We start from the raw sequence: 19,659 nt of genomic DNA, 5'->3' as shown, positions 1-19,659 counted from the left end.
TCTCTCTTGTAACCTCCTTATGGTAGAAAAGTCTTTTGTTTTAATAAATGGACTATTCATATGTTGAGTTTTTAAATGTGTTGCCTTGCTTGTCTTGCTCAGCATAAAATTCCTCACCCAGAATTTCTGAGGCACCATCATTTCCAGCCTTTACAGTCTGGTAAAGCATTAGTGACAGCAAGCTTTTGACTTCAGCACAAATATTTCCTGTTTGTGTTGACTCTCACTGACATAGTCTTCTTTTAGCTTCTGTATGTGAATTTTTGGTGTGGTTTTATCCAGGGAGCTGAAAGGCTTTATTTTAAAGAAGTTGAGCCCAGCACAGGCTCCACAAACACTTCAGAACAAATATTCCAGTTCATGTCCAGTTTGAGAAAAAATAAACCCTCAAACTATTTTTAAGTATGGATTCAGTCTGATCATTATGTGTACTTACCTAACAGGAGAGTGGTTGCTGGGGCAGGTGCATTAAGAGACAACATTTGCATAAAACACTTCCATGTTCTGAGTGCTCATCTAAAACAGAACAAGTAGAATCAATAATCCCTTCTCTGAGGAGGATTCTGTTTTATACCTTCATGTGCTGAGTGAAGAGACATTAAATCCATTCTCCTTATCCTCTCAGATACACCTCTTTCTGTGCAGTGTCCTAGGTACCTACACCCAAACAATTCCCCAGAATGGCTGAAAGTTAAGAAACAATAATGACTATGTCTACCCTAAGCTTTTGACTTCATATCAAAAATAGAAGTAATCTGATTTGTCTGGTTGTGCTGGAAGCAGTTTACAGCACAGTTTACTGATGGCAGGGTGGAATCCTCTTGAGCCCAAATAATCACCCTCCTCTTCTTCAGTATGTGACCAGGCCTGAGCTTTCAATCCTGCTCACATCCACTTTGGCTGAACTTTCCTGGCCGTTTACAACACAGATCAGTTTCAGCTGTTGTAAAAAAAATATAAAAATTATAATAATCATACTAAAAATTAAAGGCAGCTGAAATGTTAATGCAAAAATAACATCAGGCTTAACTTGCTGGGTTACTCAGGGAAGTCTTGGGAAGGTTAGAAATTCAGGGTCAGCAGAAACAATACTGAGAAATATTGATTGGCTAATTAAAATAAATCAGCTTCTTGAGCTAATTGTTTGATACAAAGGTGTTAAACAATGATTGGGCAGCTATTTGGGCAGATCATAACAGAGCTGTGCTTGGTTTGTAGCAAGTTTTACACTGTGCCCTTTGGAAACCTTTGTGGCTTTATGGCTTTTTATTGCTGCTCTCCTTGTCAGAACTACTGGCAGATCACCAGATCCTTTCTTTTAATCACAGTCATTTGTTACCTACCAAAGTATGAAGAGACAGCACACTTATGAGCAGATTATATTGAGCCTTTTGAAACAGACACAATTTTTCAGCGCAATACTCACCACAACCAGGGTCAAAAGAGCAGGAAAAAGGTGGAGGTGGATTTGTTAGTAAACCTTTTCATATGCTGTGGTGTGGGCCAAGCAGTAAAACCCTAAACCAAAATAAACAGTCTCTGCCTTCACTGGAATAATTATGTGGCATGAAAGCACTTGGGAGGTGGCAAGCTGTAGCAAGAGGCCCTGTGAGGTGAGGGAATGAATAATCCCCCCCTCCCATCCCTCCTCAGGGCATTTGTGTGGGACAGGGACAGAGGGGGTGCCCCAGTGCTGCCCCTCAAGCTGTGAGCAGCCCCTGGCAGTGCCCTGGAGCTGCTCTGGGACAGCCCTCTGCAAGGACCAGGCTTTGCTCCTCTCCTCTTCTTGGTCTCTCCAGGCTGTTGGTGGGGTGAGTATGCTGTGTGTGTGTATCAGTTATCTCTGGGATGTCATCAGGAAAAATTAGGACTTGTCTGAGAGCCTAAGAAAGAAAACTGACCTAATTTTGATGTATCTAGAAATTGATATGGGGCATTGCAGAGCACACTGACAGTGGGTTTTGATTTATTAAAGTAGTGTGTGTGAGGAGAGTCTCATTACCTGCTGCTCCTACCCTCCAGTGGACGTACAGGAGGATTCCTTCACAGCTTAGAATTGGATGATAATTGATTCTACTCATCTGTAACCACGGCCACATTTGATTTCACCTTACATAAACCTTGTTCTTGCTTCAGTATTCAACAAATCAGGCAAAGCATTACCTTCTTCAAGGATTGCAGCAGATGCCCCTCCCTTCCCACCAGGAATATATTTTTGAGGTCCATCTCCTGCCTGTCCCCACTCCATGTGCTTGCTGCATGCATGTGAGGGAGCAGCCACAGGCCAGTGTCCTCCAAGGGTCAGCCAGGGCAAACTACAAACATAACATCCTGGACAGCCCAGCTCTGCCACCACCACTGCCTTCTTCAGTGTGCCACCACTGCTGAGAGACCCTTGTGCTCATCAGCACACAGAAACACATCCTGCCTTCCATTCTGGTGGTGATGTCTATCTGCTTAGTTGTCATGAGGGCTGCCCTGGTGAGTGCAAGAAGTGCTTGTCTCTGGCCTGCACATTTGTTTTCTAGGATGAGTTTCAGACATGGCTTGGGCTGACAAGTGACAGCTCTGGTCAGCCCTGAAGCCCATTGGTGCAGTCAGACTCTGGTCTCCATCTCACACTGTGGGAGGGACTCACTCCCAGTCCTTGGGCAGGAGGGCAGCTGCTCCTCTGGAACAGCAAGGTGTGACTCAGAGCAGGAGCAAACAGAAGTAAAACTGGATTAAATACTGTTTAATAAAATACATGTAGCTAAAGTGTTGTTTTATGAGTAGAGCAGTTGTCAACTATAGCTTCTTGTATTTTGGATGTATCAGAGCACAACAAAGCCTTCCTGAATTTGTCAAAGGGGAAAAATGCTAATTAGAATAAAAAGATAGTTGAATCTATGCACTGGAATATAATTAGTGTAGTAGAATCACATAGAGAGGATATCTCTACATGCAGGGTGGTATTGCCTCCATTAAACACTTTCCCAGCCTCCCAGTCAGCTTATCAAACCCAGCCACAGTAACTTCTCTCTGTATTCACCAGCACTTATTTTTAAGCACTCTGTATTTGACCTGCCAGCCTCATACATTTAAGTACTATTTTATTTGGCCAGATGTTCAGGCTAATTACAAAGCTGAAATATGAGCACTAATAAAATAACAAACAATGTGAATAGGCAGATTTCTTGCATACCACAGTTCTGCATTTATGAGGTGCACCACATGTCCAAGTAACAAAATCCTAACTACATCTCTCACTAAGCCCTTCCTGTAGCCCAAATACATGGAGCTAGAAAGTGAAATATTAAATGTGATCCCCCCCATCCCCTGGATAACCATACTTGACTTATACTTCAGTGTTTCCATGATAATAAGTTATCTGATCTCCAAAAATTCTTAAAATTTTTATGGAATCCCAAGTTTACAGTAATCCCAGAGGAAGATCAATAAACCACATGATCAATAAACCACAACAGTGGACATAAGACAGGTCAGATGATGTCTGGTTGTTAATTTTTTAAGGAACAGACATGCACATGTGTGGACATTGAAAGTGGCAGCTGAAGAAGATGCAATCTTACTGAAAGGAGAGTAGGGAACAGAGTCCAGTCCAGGAATGCAGGCGTGAGTCTGTTCTCCTGGTTAATATTCCCTAGGATGTGGTCTGAGCTGGATGGAAAGTTGTTTCTCTTCCTGCACCTTTCTAAGCAAACTCTTGATCGTCCAGGGCACTAAAGCCACATGGGGTTTTGTAGGTAGAGCTTTCAAAAGGCTGAGAAAATTTGAACACGCAGCTAAAGGGAAACCATTCAGTGATGAAAGTGATGGGAAGACTTTTTGCTGCTCCAGCATCTCTCAGTTACTGGGTTTCTGTTGTCATTACATTGCAAGGGTTCCATATCGCTAGACTTTCATACCTCCTTGATGTTTCTTGTAGGCGGCTCCTCTAGGCACTGACTCTGCCTTGCTCTCACAGCAGCCAACTGACTCCAGTTCCCCTCAGCCAACCAATCCACTCTTTTATAACACTCTTCCTATTGGATACAGCTGCAGCCTGTTAACATCAGGCCTGCTCCTAATCTCTAATACTTGGCTCAGCTGCAACTCTTTAGGGGTAAGGTTACATTCTATACCACCTTTATTTACTTGTGTTCTATCGCCTTACAGGTTTCATCACATTTTGGGGCAGCAAGAAGCTTTTGAAGCTTTCAGGCTTCTCCACAGGGCACATTTGAGTCCTTGCACAGCCAGTGCCTGGAGAAGAGAAGGCTGGCAGGGTGGTGGCCACCATTGCCCTGGCACTATTGCCCTGGGCTCTGTCCTGTGGCATGTGGCAGTGCCAAGGGCACTGTGGGTCTCTTTGTGCCCTGGTGCCACATTGGGATGAAATCAGGCAGATTCTGCCCTCAATTCTGTTGTGAGGAAATTTGGCCTTAAGGGGTGGAGCAGAGCTGTGAGGGATTGAGATGTGCTCCTTCCTCTGGGGAGTGGAAGGAGCACATCTCAATGTGCTCCTCCTAACTGACAAAACTGTTAATAAAGACAAATTTTGTTGATGAAGCCATCTCCTGTTCTAGTTTTCCACCAGCTTTTCCATAGCAGGGATAGACTCAGAGGGTAAAGGGAGGCCTTGGATCATTGCCCTCCAGCTGGTCCCACAGAATACCCACCCACGTGAGCATCTGTGAACCTCCTGGAAAGCCTTGAGAGTGGGGAGAACTGAACACACTGTGGGTGTTACTGAGCTTACTGAAAGAGGCGCATTTTAAAGACATAGGTGTAAAACAACGTGCTGGGGCTGGTTTTGTGCAGTGTGAGGAGCCAGCTGTGTTGGGCGGGGTGTCCCTGCAGCATCCTCCCCCCTCAGAGGGCACCACGACTCAGGACAGCAGAAAACACTGGCAGCCATTCATTGCAGCTGTGGCCACATGACAGCATCTGCTCCTGGTTTGCTGCTACAGCAGATCCTGAGTGAATTTCCTGGAGGAAAAGAAAAAAAAGGCAACAACACAAGTCCCTCCTCAGGCAAAAGCACTCAACTGAGCACCACGTTTTATGTGGCAATGAAAGTCCTTCCACCCTGCCTCTGGTCATGTGGCAGCATGTGACAGGGAGCACAGCATTCCTCTCTTCTCACCAGCCCTTTCCTCAAGGCACCAGATTTGGCTTGCCAAGGATCAGAAGCTTTCCCCCAGCCACACTGAGTGCTCTGGGTAACAGCCCAGCTCTGCTAATGCCCCGTGTCAGGCAGTCAGCCATCCCCATGGAATGCAATCACACCCAGAGCAATGCAGGGGAAGCCAGATAAGGCAGCTTTTTCACGGTTCCCAGGGGGTATTTTGTAGGCTGAAAGCTGATATACCCAGATTCCTTCAAGTTAATATCTGAATTTAAAATGAAAAGAAAAAGGTTTACCTTAGCAAAATACATTTTGCCAAAGACAAGACACTTTTTCATAAGCATCTTCAAGTGTCATAGAGGCCTTTCACGCTTGTTTGCTGGGCTCTGTCATAGTGAGTTCCACCACTTCACTGGAAATGGGGCCAATGCTGAGTAACTGGAAACCTGTGGAAGGCATGAATGGGCGAGCTGCAGACACAGGGGCAGCCACAAGGCTCCAAAGGAGAATTGTTCCTCTCTTCCAGATGCCTTTATCACCTCACAGGGAATGGGGCAGTGGGAGCTGCTGCTCCTGCCTGAGCTGCTGCCCCTCCTCTGTGCTCACAGAACTGATGTTAATTCTGTACTCACAGAATTCATTCTTCACTGGGCCAAAAGAAAGGAGAAATGCCAGCAATACTGGCCTTGGTGGCAGGACACCCCTCACCCCAGTTTGGCAGTGTTTTTACAGGGGAAGCCCCGGGAGCTGCAGCCCCTGCTCAGGGCTCCCAGTGGGGCTGTGGAAGATGCCTGGGGGCTGCCTGCCCCTATCATCCTGTCAGCAGAGCTGCCTGAGCACCAGCCTGCTAGCTTTGGGTCTGTAAAACCTCAAAAAAATGTGTTTGTTTTTTCATGGCAACATCCTCAAATATTAGCTTTATTGGTACATTACTGGGAGACAAAAATGGCATGTACTGTCTGCATTTATTTTGTGAAGATACCATGCTGTAGATAGTCACTTAATGATTCATTTTATTCCAGATAAACCATACCTGTGAAACTGTGGAATGGCCTCTTCTCTTGCTTCTGCAGACACTTGTGAAAGGAACTGATAAATATTCAGGTACAATTACACAAAAACTCAGATGTCAGAGCACACCCACATCACAACACACATATAATTTCTCCCTAGGTTTTTAATTCATAGAAACATGGTTTCTGCTGATGGATAACACAACACAATTTTTACCACTCTATATAGAAGATCTACAATTTTATCTTAAAAACTCATGTTGCTTATGAATAGATTTTTATAGCTCTTACTACAGTCTTCATCAATGTCTCTGTGCTGAAGCAGACCTAAGTCAGGATGCCACTCTAAATGTTGGTGGATTAGAAAGGTTACATTTTTAAAAATTGCTTTGATATGTATTCTTTGATCAAGTCATGAGACATGGACTTTTAATGGGGATATTAAAGAAAAAAAAAGGATGTCTGTGTGAACTGACTGAGGCACAGGCTCTCTGCCTTGGTCATCCTCTGTGGAGGAAGGTGAGTGGTGAATGATTAGACACGGCCATCTCATTGCACACAAATTTCTCATGATTCTCCCCAAACCAGCCTCTGGGAAAGAAGCTGACAAGCAGCCACTGTCCAGGGCTTCAAGGAAGGAAACACCAGCTGAGGGCTTTTCCCATCAGATCTCTGTCTGGACAGTCTGGGTTACCTGTCACATGTAAAGGGGAGGTTTTCTCAAATCTTTAATGTTTGATTTCTCTGTCAATGCCCTCGAAGGACTCACATTAACAGGTTACAGAATAATACCCTTTATTAATGAAGCTATGACAGGGTTCAAGGATTCCTGGGAATAGTGTCTGACTGAAAAAATATATCCAAAGCAATGTATAATTAAAAGCAACAGTGACAAGCTCCAATACTAAAAAAACTTAACTCGAGAAAATCATTCCATGAACACAGAATACAGATCTTGCCTAACAGGTGTCTCCTGTGGGAGAGAAGAAGGTTCACCCCATCAACTTGTTGTCATTATAGTGCAAGAGTCCTACTGTCATTGCATTGCAAGGGTTCCATATCGCTAGAGTTTCATACCTCCTCAATGTTTCTTGTAGGCAGCTCCTCTAGGCACTGACTCTGCCTTGTCCTCACAGCAGCCAACTGACTCCAGCTCCCCTCAGCCAACCAAACCACTCTTTTATAACACTTCTTTACTGGCTACAGCTGCAGCCTGTTAAACATCAGGCCTGCTCCTAATCCTTAATACTTGGCTCAGCTGCAACTCTTTAGGGGAAAGATTACTTTCTATACTACCTTTATTTACCTAGATTCTATTCTCCTACATCAACTGACCCCAGAAGTTACTCTGGAGACTTCCCTGACTTCTTCCCATTCTTAACTTACTTTTATACTATTTCTTTATATTTAGGTGGAGATGGAGTGACTTGAGCCATGCACCTCACTCATTGAGGGGCAGTGGGACCTTGGGGGTGGGAATGTCAGCAGAGTACCTGAGATAACCTTGGGATGAGGATGTGTCAGTCCAAGGAGAGGGATTTTGTCAGGGTTGCTAATTCAAGGGCTTCCTTTTTCTCCCTTGTTTTTCCGGCGCTAAGCAGCTTTTCAGCTGGGAAGTACCACTGAGTTCCCTTCTCTGCACAGGTTTGGACAAACCCTGGCTGTGGTCTCTGCTCCATGCTCTGTTTAGTCCCCCTTAAACTGTGTTGTGTGTGGGAGGTCAGATGTGCTCACCATGCTCATTCCAGGGAGCAGCAGCTGCATTTTCCCTGTAATTTCTGCACCGTTTCCTTTTTACCCTCAGTCATCTCCCCACAGTGCCCTCACTGACAGAGCTCTCCGCAGGCACTCAACCACTTTTGCAGTCCAGCTGGCAGGACACCATGACTGTAAGGACTGCAGGGTGCCTCAAATGCCCTCTTGTATTTCCCTTCAAGAAAATATTCGGAATTTTTTCAGGAACTGCAACACAGCGTGTAGGGATGTAATGCTCACTTGACACTACGGATTTTCAGAAGCCTAGAGAGGTAATTCTCAGTTTTGGAACTGCAAAATGGCAGTGCTTTGCAGCCAAATCCATTTTTGTCTGTTGTGCATTTGACTGTGATGAATTACTCTAGTGAAGGACAAGGATGTCAACTTTGTCCCAGTATTTAATGGAAAGGATAGCAAAGTGATGAGCAGAATCTTTTTTTTGATCTCTTGTACTGAAATAATGACTAATGAATCACATGGTGAAGTCAAGGCTTCTTCTTTGAAGGTAAATGATGTTAGACCTTGCAGCCATGAAAGAGGATATAGCTGCTTTCCTGCAACTATTAGGTTTTGTATTCTTTTGGTTTTTTGAGTATATTCAAAAGGAAGTGGAAAAAACCTATCTCTAAGGAAACAAAAGATCTTCCTTCCTATTGGGAAAGGAGTCAGCAATGATGATAAATTCCTCGCCAAGTGAGTAATTTCTTCACTTAAAAGACTTCAAAGCTTTAAAAATTACTTTTTATACCACAGAGCTTCAATATGAAATTGCATGTGCTCTTAATGGTCTGTGCTGATCTCACCCTTGGCTGGAAATGATACACAGAATGATGGCAGGGAAAGGAGTTGTTTTGTGTGAGATGCTGCAATATTACATCTTCCCAGAATAGCTCTAAAAGTGCCCTTAATTGTACTGCACACTGACAGAAGTGAGAAGCAAATGTTTAGGACTGCTCAATGCTTCCACTGTTAGTTGTCACATAATTTTCAGGCTAAGTAAATATATATATAGAGGATAAATGCAGGAAAACTAAACAACAATTTTAGCTTGACACTCATACATTGTCTGAAAACATGCCTGGAAAATAACATGACTAAAAATAGGACCATGACATAGCATTTATTTAGGAAGCAGGTAAAGTGAGAACTTTTATATAGCACTACCCCTGAAGCTCCAGCCCCACTGTAGCTGTCTCCTTGGCTCTCATATTTTTTATTTTGAGAAGCTGTTATGAAGATGTAAGTGCTGAGTAAATGTCAGAACATGAACTGACACAAATGTCATGAAAGTGCATTGCATTCTCTTATTTTGAACATATGATATGTTGAGGTGCTCATCACCAGCACCCCAGCTTTTCTAGCCCCTGTCTTTCCAAATCTTATATATCAATCCTAACAATGCTCTGGGTCCGTAAACACCTCAGAACTGGATGATGTGACACACAGGACTGGTTTTGCTCTGAGCACTAATTCCTTTTGAAGGCTTTGGACAATCAGCCTTAGCTCAGGTCAATGGTTCAGCCTCTTACATGGTCACAAAGCCAGAACCCCAATTCATGCTGAATCCCCCCAGGTACCATGGAAACCATTTGGTGGAATAAAACCCAACCAAAATCTACACAACACTCAGCCTGTTAATGCTGAGCAATTCCCTCCCCTTGCATCCTTTCAGGTCACTGCCTTAAGCCCTAAGCAGAGAAAGGAGCCCATGGGAGCTCCTGACACAGAGGATGACTGCGACAACTTCAGAATATTCCACTCATGTCCAAATTCTTCAAAACCTTCCAACCGCTTAAGAAAGGTTGAATTTTAGCCTGGGTAAAGAAAAATTAACAATTTACCTTGATCAGAACTCGAGTTCAATTTATTTTATATGGAGAAATGTCCTTTTCAGGAAACTTATTTGAGGGAAACTTTAAAAAGTACTTCAACAACCCAATTTTACTCAAATTGGTTCCTTACCAGCTGTATAAATTTCCAATAAATACAGCATTGGAGGAAATAAAATCAAACAGTAAACATGTGATGGGAACAGCCATAAAGGTGACCTGATTCAGAAGGAAAAAGTACTCAACAGGAGAAGTCTGCCAAAATTCTGGGAGAGAAATGACCAGCCAGCCTGGGCACCAGAAGTTCTTGAGAAGTGCAGCCAGCATCTCTGAAATGCAGCTGGGTTCCAGAGACATCCTGAGATACCCTCAGAAAGTGCAAGTCCAAGTAATAGTAACATCATCTGAAAAGCTGAAAACAGTCTAGAAAAAGGGGATAACATCTTGAGAAAAAATGTATTGGTAACTTCCATTGGTTGTGTCAACTGCAAGAGCAGGACAAGTTCCAAAACAGAACTGAAATCATAATCTGTCAGGTGTCCCAGGTGAAAACCAGAAATTACTGCATCCACTGGCTGCTCAAAGTGGTGGTGTCCTGAACCCTCTTATGTGTCTATGACAGAGATGATTTTCTATCCAAATTCAGCTTCTCTTTCTCTTCCTGCACTGCACATCCTTGTCCCTTTCCTACACAAGTCTGCAAGACCTTGGACCATTGCTGGGGAAGCCTTGCTGGCTCCCAAATCTGTGACATGGATTGTTCCTGAAGGGAGACCCTGCCTGTTCTACTGCTCCCTCACTCAGCCCAAGGCTGGGGCTGGCCTCTCTCATCCTCCCACCTCTGGGATGCCCCTTCTGAGATCTACAGCTTGGTGTCCAGTCTGTACATGTGATTAACTTATCCTAAGTTTATCTGCTGTTGTATTAATGCCAAGTTTCAGCAGTAACAACTTAGTTGTAACCTGTAATTTTTATATATATATATACACTTAATTGCTACTACTATTGGGTGCTGCTATATTTGATTGTTGCTATAAATTTATTGCTGCTGTATCACTGATTGTTGCTATATCAACGCTGCAGATACTACTCTGTAATAGCTATATATATATATATATACACACATATATTTACTTTCTTTATTATAAGTGTACTTGCTAATGGTGAGTTGTGGTGTTTGTGGTAATCTGTAATAAAGTAAAGAAAAATAGAGGCTAAAGTGTCCATGCCCTGTGTACTATGAACCCATGGTCAAGGTTTTTAAACATCCACAGGCCAGGGACACCACATCACAACTTAAGCTGTGACACCACATCACAATTTCAGTCACTCAACCCCAGCTCTTACGTGCAGGATGCAAAACAACCAAAAAGAATAAGGAACAACACGCACAGAATTCTCTAATATCAAAATATAGCAATTTATTCAAGACACTGAATATGATCTGTTGATTCTCTCCTTAAAACAAATGAGCTACAATACACAAGGTGAATTTGAAGAAAGTGTGGGTGGGGGAGAAACAAAATAAGGGTTGATGTTGTTTCAACAGAACCTGGGAAATGCTTAAATGAGAACCAAGTCTGGCTGCAAGTCTGACACAGACAATAAAAACTGCAGAAGCCAGAATTCAGAATTTCAGTGAGTGGCTGAAAGAACATTTCTGCAATTGACAAAGAACCACATCTTTTAAAAAGGCAGTAAGAGGAAAAAAAAGGAGGAAAAATTAAAAAGGGAAAAAGAAAAAGAAACCCAAAAACAAAGCAGACCCTTACATTTGACAAAGTGCACTTCACTTGGCTCTAAAATTAGCTATTTTTTTCTTTTTTTTTTAAAACAAATTAAAAGGAAATTTCTAAGATGTAGCATGGGGTTAATGTGTGTATAACCCTGTAAGTCAGGCCCTTTATTGCCCCATAAGGGACCCAGTGTTTCCTACATAAAAGATTCAGTATCCTTCTAACCCACAGAATATAGTGGTTTTTCAGAAACTGGGTTTTTTTTCACTCCCAGGCCAGTTCCAGACAGCCAGCAATAATAAAAATCCAGCAAGTCTCTGGATGGTTTCACAATCCTGTTTGGTCACTTAGGTTTTCCATTTCTCTTCTGTTACAAAGAACTCTAAACAAAATTCTAGGAAGAAATCTTAGCAAGTGCCCTGGGCTGTTGCTTTGTGCAGCTCTGCTGCAGGGGAGTCACAGAGAGGCTCTGCCAGCTTGGGAATGTGCTGCTGCTGGAGGGAGGGAGGGCTCCCAGGAGCTCCCAGGAGCTCAGTGCTGCAGGCTGGGCTGAGACTCCCACCTGGAACTGCAGCCTGGAAAAGCTCTCTGCCTCCACTGTTTGTGTCCTGAAGAAACCATGTCCTTAGGTTAAGATTAACCTTTGCAACTCCACCTCCTGCCTTCCTTAACAGCTCTCATTTCAGTTGAAAACTAGCTACAAAAGATGCTACTACACCATCTTTCCAGTCTTCAGGATTTTGTGGAAGGTTAGAAAAGTGAATTTTCTTAGCTCCTCACATCCACTGCTTTTAACTCTGATGGTCCATCTAGAAAACTTTCTGGAGCAGCAGCCTCTCTCACACATGAGCTTTGCAAAACAATTGACACTCAAATTTTGTTTCTCTTGCTTTCTTACCTCCATGAAGGCAAGCAAAGTGGTGTTCTGACAGATTAAAAAAATGTTAAAAAAGGAACAGGTGTCACAGACACTGCCCTGTTATCTGCAGTAGCTATCCTGGGAACAACTGTGAAGCACGGGCTGTGGAGCCAGCCAGCCATGGAGCACTGAGCAAATGAACCTCTTCAAACCCTGAGGTCTGGCCTATTCAGGTGTCACTCAAGGGACAGAGGCAAGGTCAGAGCCCCATCAGTGCTGCCCTCCCACAGACCAGCAACTTCTGCTTGTTATTCTCAGAACTGCCCCAAAAGCAGCGCAGGAATTTAACCGTTTACACGCCATGACTGCAGTCAGATCATTGTCCCAACAACGCGTCACAAAACCACACTGTGCCTTTGTACTCAAGTTCAAGACTCTTTGAGCAATCCTCTTTTTTTCAAAAAAAGGAGTGACTTTAAATTAGCAGGTACATGTGGTTATTAGGAAAGAGTGCAAAACTGCCACATGGTGATCTACAGCCATGCTCTTGGTGCAAAAAACTAAAACCAGCATATAAAAGCATTTAACACCAAAAATAATCCTTGATACTGCCTGGCATCCAATTATTTGAGATAAATTATAAACAACCTTAACCATCACTAGTAACCATAATTCCACATAACTGTTTTCAACTAATACTTTCAGCAGTTACTTCTTTCCATTCTTTTCTCCTTTCCCAAGGTGTATCTTTAGGAAATCTAGCTGAACTGGCAGTGTCTAGTTCCACTAGAAGGACTAAGATCCCTACAAATGCAAGCATACAGAGAAGAAAACCCCAGAGAAAAGATGGTGTTCAGATTCCAGGATGATGCCCTGGAGCTCAGCAGGTCTCACACCACCAGCTCAGCCCGAGGGCTCTGGATTTGCTCAGATCAAATCACACCTCCAGCAGCTGTGGTCAAACCAAGGGGGATGATGCTGTGTTACAGAGACTCTGGGCCACAAAGTTCTACATTTGTTAAGAGGTTTGTGGCCTGTCTACTCTCTCCTACAGATCCTAGCCTAGGCTGTAGAGAAGACACCTGCATGACTCAGCCAGTTCTGAGGATCTAAGTCATGCCTGACACCACCCCAAGGCTGCCTTAGAGTTTACAGCCCTTTCAGTAAACTCTGCCTATGTGTTCTTCTTTGCATTTGTCATTTCCTCAATTAGAGCAGTGCAGTCTTCAGCTGGCATCTGTGCAGGTGTCACGGCTGCAGTAAGGAAATCTTGTCCACAGTGGATTGGATTCGTGGCGCTTTGGAACTCTCCATTGTTGTTCTGATCATTTCACCCCACAACTTTCCAGTGGCTTACATGTTGAGATGGAACTTACATAGGATGTCATAAGCTAATGAATTCATTGCTCCTGAGCACCACACTGAGGACACCCTCGAGGCCAGACCAGTCTGGGCAGACAGTGACCCTCCAAGTGCAGACCCAGAGCTTTCCCTGCAGGATGCAGCACACACGTGGTGACAGCAGCATCACCCACTGCAATGACAGAGCCTTTGGGTGTGTGTGGTCCATGGATGGACAGGAGCTTGGTGAGAGTCCATTCTTCAGCAGTGACAGATGCAGTCAATGTATTTCAGTCCACCTGGTCTCATTAAGTCAGTGGCAAAGCCCCACTGACTGACTGGAATAATGAACAGTGGAAGACAGCACTGCTCAGCAAGGCCACAGGCAGCAAAACCCATATTCTGTCAAAATCTGAACTATCTCTAGAGGAAAGAAGATACACAAGCATTTTCTCCTGGTTAGTGAAAACAAACAAAAATACAGACTAAAGAAAATGACTGTTATAGTCTCAGGCTTCTGAATCTCTTTGAGTAAGTTTACATCATCAAACAGCCATAAAAAATGGAATGAGACTATGCAAATGGCTGGCTGCTGGAAAAGGACTTTAGTAAAGGACTGGTATTTCTTGTATCAAACACCATTTTTTCTTACAGCACTTTCTGAGAGAGGAGAGAAAAAGGATACTGCGCCTTTCATGTTCCCTGGACTCTGTCATTCTTTTTGCTTGAATTACACAACTGGTCTACATTTTGTGGCCATTTAGGCTTTTAAAACTGTTTAACATAAAAAATATTTTTTTTCCAAAAATACACTGGGTTCTTTCTGTTAAAAGTCATCTTTCTCCTGTAAAAATCTTCCCCAGCACTGCATTCTTATATAAAGCACTTATTACACAATTTGCTGAAAGTGCCCTTGAGACGCTAAGATCTGAAGCATGGAGGATTTTTTTTTCTTTTAAATGGAGAGAAAGAAATGAAAAGGAAGTTATAGAAGAGAGGAGAAGCAGTCTGTCAAAAATTTTCATTGTCATGTCCACCTGGCTGCATCTACTATGGGCATACAGGGAAAAGAAAAAAAAGGGGGGGCAAAAAGAAAGAGGAGAAAAAAAAGGAAGGAAAAGCTGGGAGTGGAAGGGAGAAATAAAAGGAAAACAAAAGTTTCATCCTAAGCCTGGGATCCTCCAGGCTGCAATATTCCAGCTGATAGAAAAACCACTGAACAAAAAAAGTAGTCTAGAAAATAGAAAGTGTTGTGATTACAAAGTTGAGCATTTCATCAGTACAAACTGGTCTTTGAACGTCCTTTGGGAGAGCAACTGTAGTGTCCAAATTGGAAGGAAAAAATACAACACCGCATGGAGGAGGACTTTTTTCCCTTTTGGTTTATCACAGCATTTTTCTTATTTTTTTCTTTTTTTTTTTTTTTCCTTTTTATTAATTTTTTTGGCACAGCTTTTTTTTTTTTTTTTTCCCCAGCCATCAGAGCGAGTTCTCAGATGCAAACCAAACAGTGCAATGCCTAGCTGGTGGCTTCATGCTTCCAAGGCTGAATGTTCCAGGTGGAAACCATTCCCTCCCCCTCTGAAGTGACTGCGATTTTACTCCTTGATGAAGGTTACGGACAAAATACAAGTCACCTGTGGCCAGGGAGAGTCGGTTTCACGGTACACTCTAACTTTGTTCAAGTTTGTACAGTTCTGGAGCTGTTAAGAATAGTTTTGAAGAGTGCTTCTCCCCACACATTCACTGCTGGTCCATTTGAAATTTCTTCTAAAACATTTCACTTTTACTTCCGCAGGTCTAGAACACAAACCTGTGGAGAGAAGAGCCCGTGTTAAGAGCATTTGTGAAGGTGATGTGGAAATCCCAGTCATGCACCCTGTACACAGGTGGACCAGCCAGCTGGATGTTACACTGCCCAGCCTCAAATCAGCACACAAGGGACAAAGTGACATGGCAGAGAGCTCAAGTGAAACCCACACATTGAACACTTAGCTGGGCTTTCACTGGTTTACAAACAAACATTTTGGTGTAAGATTAAGGGATCTATTCAGTTCCCTAAATATCATGTCCACTTCCACTATATCTGAAATATATCCAGAACAGATACAGGCTTGGCAAGCATGACAGTGGACAGGTGCCCATTTGGAGCAGCTCTTGGGAGCCAGGCATGGCACTGTCTGAGATGGCACAACTAAGCTCAAACAACTGAATCATGTCATAGCTGTTCCCTTTGTTAAAATCAGATGAAAAATACTCTCTGAAGTAGTTATGCCAGCCAGCCAGGTGTGTCCTGTACAGCTGATCATGCTACAATTGAATTTTTTTAGAAGTAACGTTAACAGCAAAAAAATAGTAAGGAATAATCAGTACCCACGGCAATATTTCTCTTTTACCACATGACAAAATCTTTGGGTATCATGCTGAAAATTTCCTCCTTTATCTATTCCTATTCAAAGGAATAGGAATATTCTTCTGTGGAATCAAACTCTGAAAGCCCCAGGGTAACTGTTTGTTACAGAGTTGACTGCTGTGATCTGCTCTTCATTAAAGCTGACAGATAATGATAGAAACAACACTACTGTTGTTTTTGTCAAATACATATTTAGAAGTCATTGGCATCTTCAGGAGTATTCACCTATTCCACAAGCATTCTTCATTTCCAACAGGAACACCACCTCCTAGCATTCAAAACCTTTCAAAGCAGGAGCATTTTTAATACACCACACAGAGCAACTTACTGTGTCTTGAGCTGCCTCTATCTTCAGCTCTGTCCCCAGGAGGCAAATACAGCACCCTGCTTTTTGTGGATGCTCCCAGAAAAGAAATCTCCCCCCAGTTTTTGCGCTGTTGATGATCCTTACCGATCCGTCTGACGCGCTTGCTCCCACTTTGTCTCCTCTAGCATTCCAGCAGACTTCAAAGATGCCCCCGGTGCCTCTGTAGCTATGTACTAGAGTTCCACTCTACAAAGCAAAACAGCATGCAGACATTGGATACAGAAGTTCCCCTGCTTTTTCTCTGTCATGTGTTAAAAGGGGGAGCTATTCAGATCACCCAGCTACGGCCACCTCCATATTGTCATGGAAACTTGTTAGGAAACAGTCAGGAAAGTGGTCCTTGCAATGAAGAGCAACAGGCTCCTCCAGAAACAGCAGGACTCAAGACATCTGTTTTTGTCAACTCTGTAACAGTAAAGGGCTGGGAAGTTAGGCTGATGTGTTCTTCTCTAGAGTTTGCTGATAATTCAGGTTGTGAGGTTCCAGTATCCGGAATTACATCTGTGGAACTATGACATCCCACTTTTCTCTGGAATATCACCAGTCCCCTGCCTGTACATTTTTGTATCCATAGCTTCTCTTCACAACATCTAAGCAAGGAGCATTAGATTCACAGCTGAGCTCAGTTTGTAGCTAAATAAAAGTATCCCTTATTTCTAATCTACACCTTTGCTTCACAAAGCTGATGACCCAAAGCAACATACCTATTTTCATGCATGCTACCTGTTTTAGCATACAAAGCACAACTGTTCTGGGCAGTCACCTCACTGCACCTGAGTGACTCAGCTGCCATGGATTTGTGCCAGACAATACCAGCAGGCTCACCCTGGCAGGCAGGTCATGCATGACCTAGGTACACACATTTTCCATTTAAGCTTTTGCTATTAATGTGTCACCTAAACCAGATGTGCTTCACACGAGGCAAAACAGTACCTGAGTATTCCATATATGGACACATTTGTCAAAGGATCCACTGGCTAGATATTTTCCATCAGGACTAAAAGCTACACTGTAGACAGGCTCTTGATGCTTTGTTAACGTGTGGATGCAGACGCCTCGGTCAACGTCCCACAGTCGAACCGTGGAATCAAACGAAGCACTGCAAGAAGCATTCAAACACGAGAATGTAATCATCTGGGTGCTAATCAACTTGTACTGTGAGACTGTAGATGTTAAAAGAGAATACCACAGGGTTTTTCTTTCCCCTTGGCTAAGCAAGACATAATGTTTCAAACAGAAAAGCTGAAATGTACCACAGCCTGTATGTTTTTTATCTTAAGAACTACAGCTTAGAACTGCATTCTTGTATGAGGACCCTTAGGGCATATGTGGGTGTGCTCTATATAGCCCTAACAAGGCCAAGCTCCCCACTTTTGAGATTCTACCTCCTGTTATTCAGGAAGGTCAAATATATCTTGTCATTAATGGGCTAAATGGGCCCAGAGAGATCTTACTCCTAGTAGATTCACCCTGTTTAATGAATTAGCATTTTATACTTCTCTAGAACTGTGGCTCTTTACACTTTGTTTCAGTGATATTTTTGCTACATTCCATTTCAATCCCAAACTGTGGGCTTGGAGAAAGGCAAAGGAAATAATTTGCATTAAAAATAATATTAAAAGAATAACTCCAGAAAAGTGAGGTTCTTCCATGTCCACTCTCAGACTAAGGAGTAAAATAAACCAGTTTTGATACAGCTTCTCCCCACACTGCACACGCCATGAGCTGATCTGACAAACCCACTGTACTACCATCAATTTGCATTCTACAAGTAAATGTATCTTCTAAGCTCAAAGAAGAATATTGCACAGATTTTCAAGTGGAACTTCAAAGACTATCCAAGCTTTTCTCTATTAGCTAAAGCTACAAAAATTTTCTCCAACTGCCCAAGTGAGTTGCATGACTCCAGTTACAAACATTCCAGCTGCCTGAATCCTGAGAGCACCTGCCACAAGATTTTCACTCCCAGCAACGCAATGCTGGATGTGAAAGTGCAACGCCAAATTTACACCCATTTTATCAAGGCAGCTGAAAAGTTAAATACCACATGACTCAATTTTCTTTCTTTGTTCCCCTTCTTTTTTCAAATATGAATCTTTTCCCTTTGTATCCATCCTCCTGACTTACATACACGGATACTTTTTAGTGGAATTGTCTGCAGGAAGACTGATGGCAAAGTGACAGTAGGGTTACATGTCAGAAAGATGATCCTTCTTGGCAGGCTAGAAAGAGAGGTATTTTTTACCTTGCTAACATGATGTTGGAGTTTGGGTTGCTGGTGCCTGGTCCTGTAGGGCTCCATTTGATAGTGTAAATCTCTTTGCTGTGAGCCTGAAGATCGTGTACACAAGTATCTTGCTTCATACTCCATATCTAAATCAGAGGAATAATAGAGGAAAATGGCAACATTATTAATCTCTTCTCAGCTGAATTATTTCAGTTCTATGTTATTCTTACATTTGTTTATTTGAGATCTCAACTCACCTGAATACACATAAATATAAATTATTAATGCAGCAATTTGGCACATACATTAAAATAATTCCAGTAGGGAGAAGAGTTACACATTTAATAGTATTTATTCAATAGATAAGAACTAAAGAGTTGCTGTAGTTCCACAAGGCTGTAACTATTTTCACACAGAATTTTATCTATTTGAAGAAGTTTAACCAGAATTTTATTCATCCATTGCAACAGCAGTCATTTTAAAGGACAAGAAGAAAATTGCAGCAACTGCTTAGAACACAGCAATTTTCTCTTATGCTAGTAAAATTTTCCTTTTCCTCCTGAACTCCATTTGTCTCTCCCCTGTTTTTAACAGTATAGAAGATGGAAGACAATCAGCTGTTTCTGTAGTGTTACATGGCCAAACACTTAGTGTAAGATGAAGAATATGCTCAATAGAGATGACAGGTAATTTAGTACCTCTTTTTGTCAGCTAACTGAGAAAGTAAGATGAAGGAATTCACAGCACGGAAAATAAATTTAGTCAAGTCGGTTTCAGAGAGATACTGAAAATGTTGTAATGATTTAACTCAGTTGCTCTAAGTCTGACCACAAGAATGATGTGCTCTTATGCTGAATTCCCATCAGTGTACCTGAGACTGCTTTTGGAAATGCTACAAAAAGCTCAGCCATGTTCTACAGCTGACAGGCAGCATGTTCCAAGAAGTTATAGGAAAAGCTTGTGAATTCCAAAAACAGAGAAGAAAAAAGTTGGAGAGAACTGATTTACA

At 42.6% G+C, this 19,659-nt stretch overlaps 1 protein-coding gene across 3 annotated transcripts in view; it reads right to left on the bottom strand.

Annotated features, from left to right (window-relative positions):
• Positions 1-11,966: 11,966 nt before the first annotated feature.
• The window catches only part of TBL1X (transducin beta like 1 X-linked), a 244,390-nt gene continuing 236,697 nt past the window's right edge, over positions 11,967-19,659 (bottom strand). For all 3 annotated transcript variants that reach the window (XM_054271693.1, XM_054271691.1, XM_054271694.1), the window contains 4 exons: positions 18,669-18,796; positions 17,357-17,522; positions 16,508-16,609; positions 11,967-15,456 (listed from right to left, as the gene is read on the bottom strand). In XM_054271693.1, coding sequence (XP_054127668.1) covers positions 15,430-15,456; positions 16,508-16,609; positions 17,357-17,522; positions 18,669-18,796 — 423 coding nt within the window. In that variant the 3' untranslated portion in view covers positions 11,967-15,429. The remainder of the gene's footprint in view (positions 15,457-16,507; positions 16,610-17,356; positions 17,523-18,668; positions 18,797-19,659) is intronic.

Source organism: Melozone crissalis, unplaced genomic scaffold (assembly GCF_028551555.1).
Source record: "Melozone crissalis strain CALT ecotype California unplaced genomic scaffold, PUWL_Pcris_2 ptg000013l_1, whole genome shotgun sequence".
Taxonomy (NCBI): Eukaryota; Metazoa; Chordata; class Aves; order Passeriformes; family Passerellidae; genus Melozone; species Melozone crissalis.
Note: the sequence above shows the minus strand (reverse complement) of the source record. Positions and strands in the feature narration are given on the sequence as shown.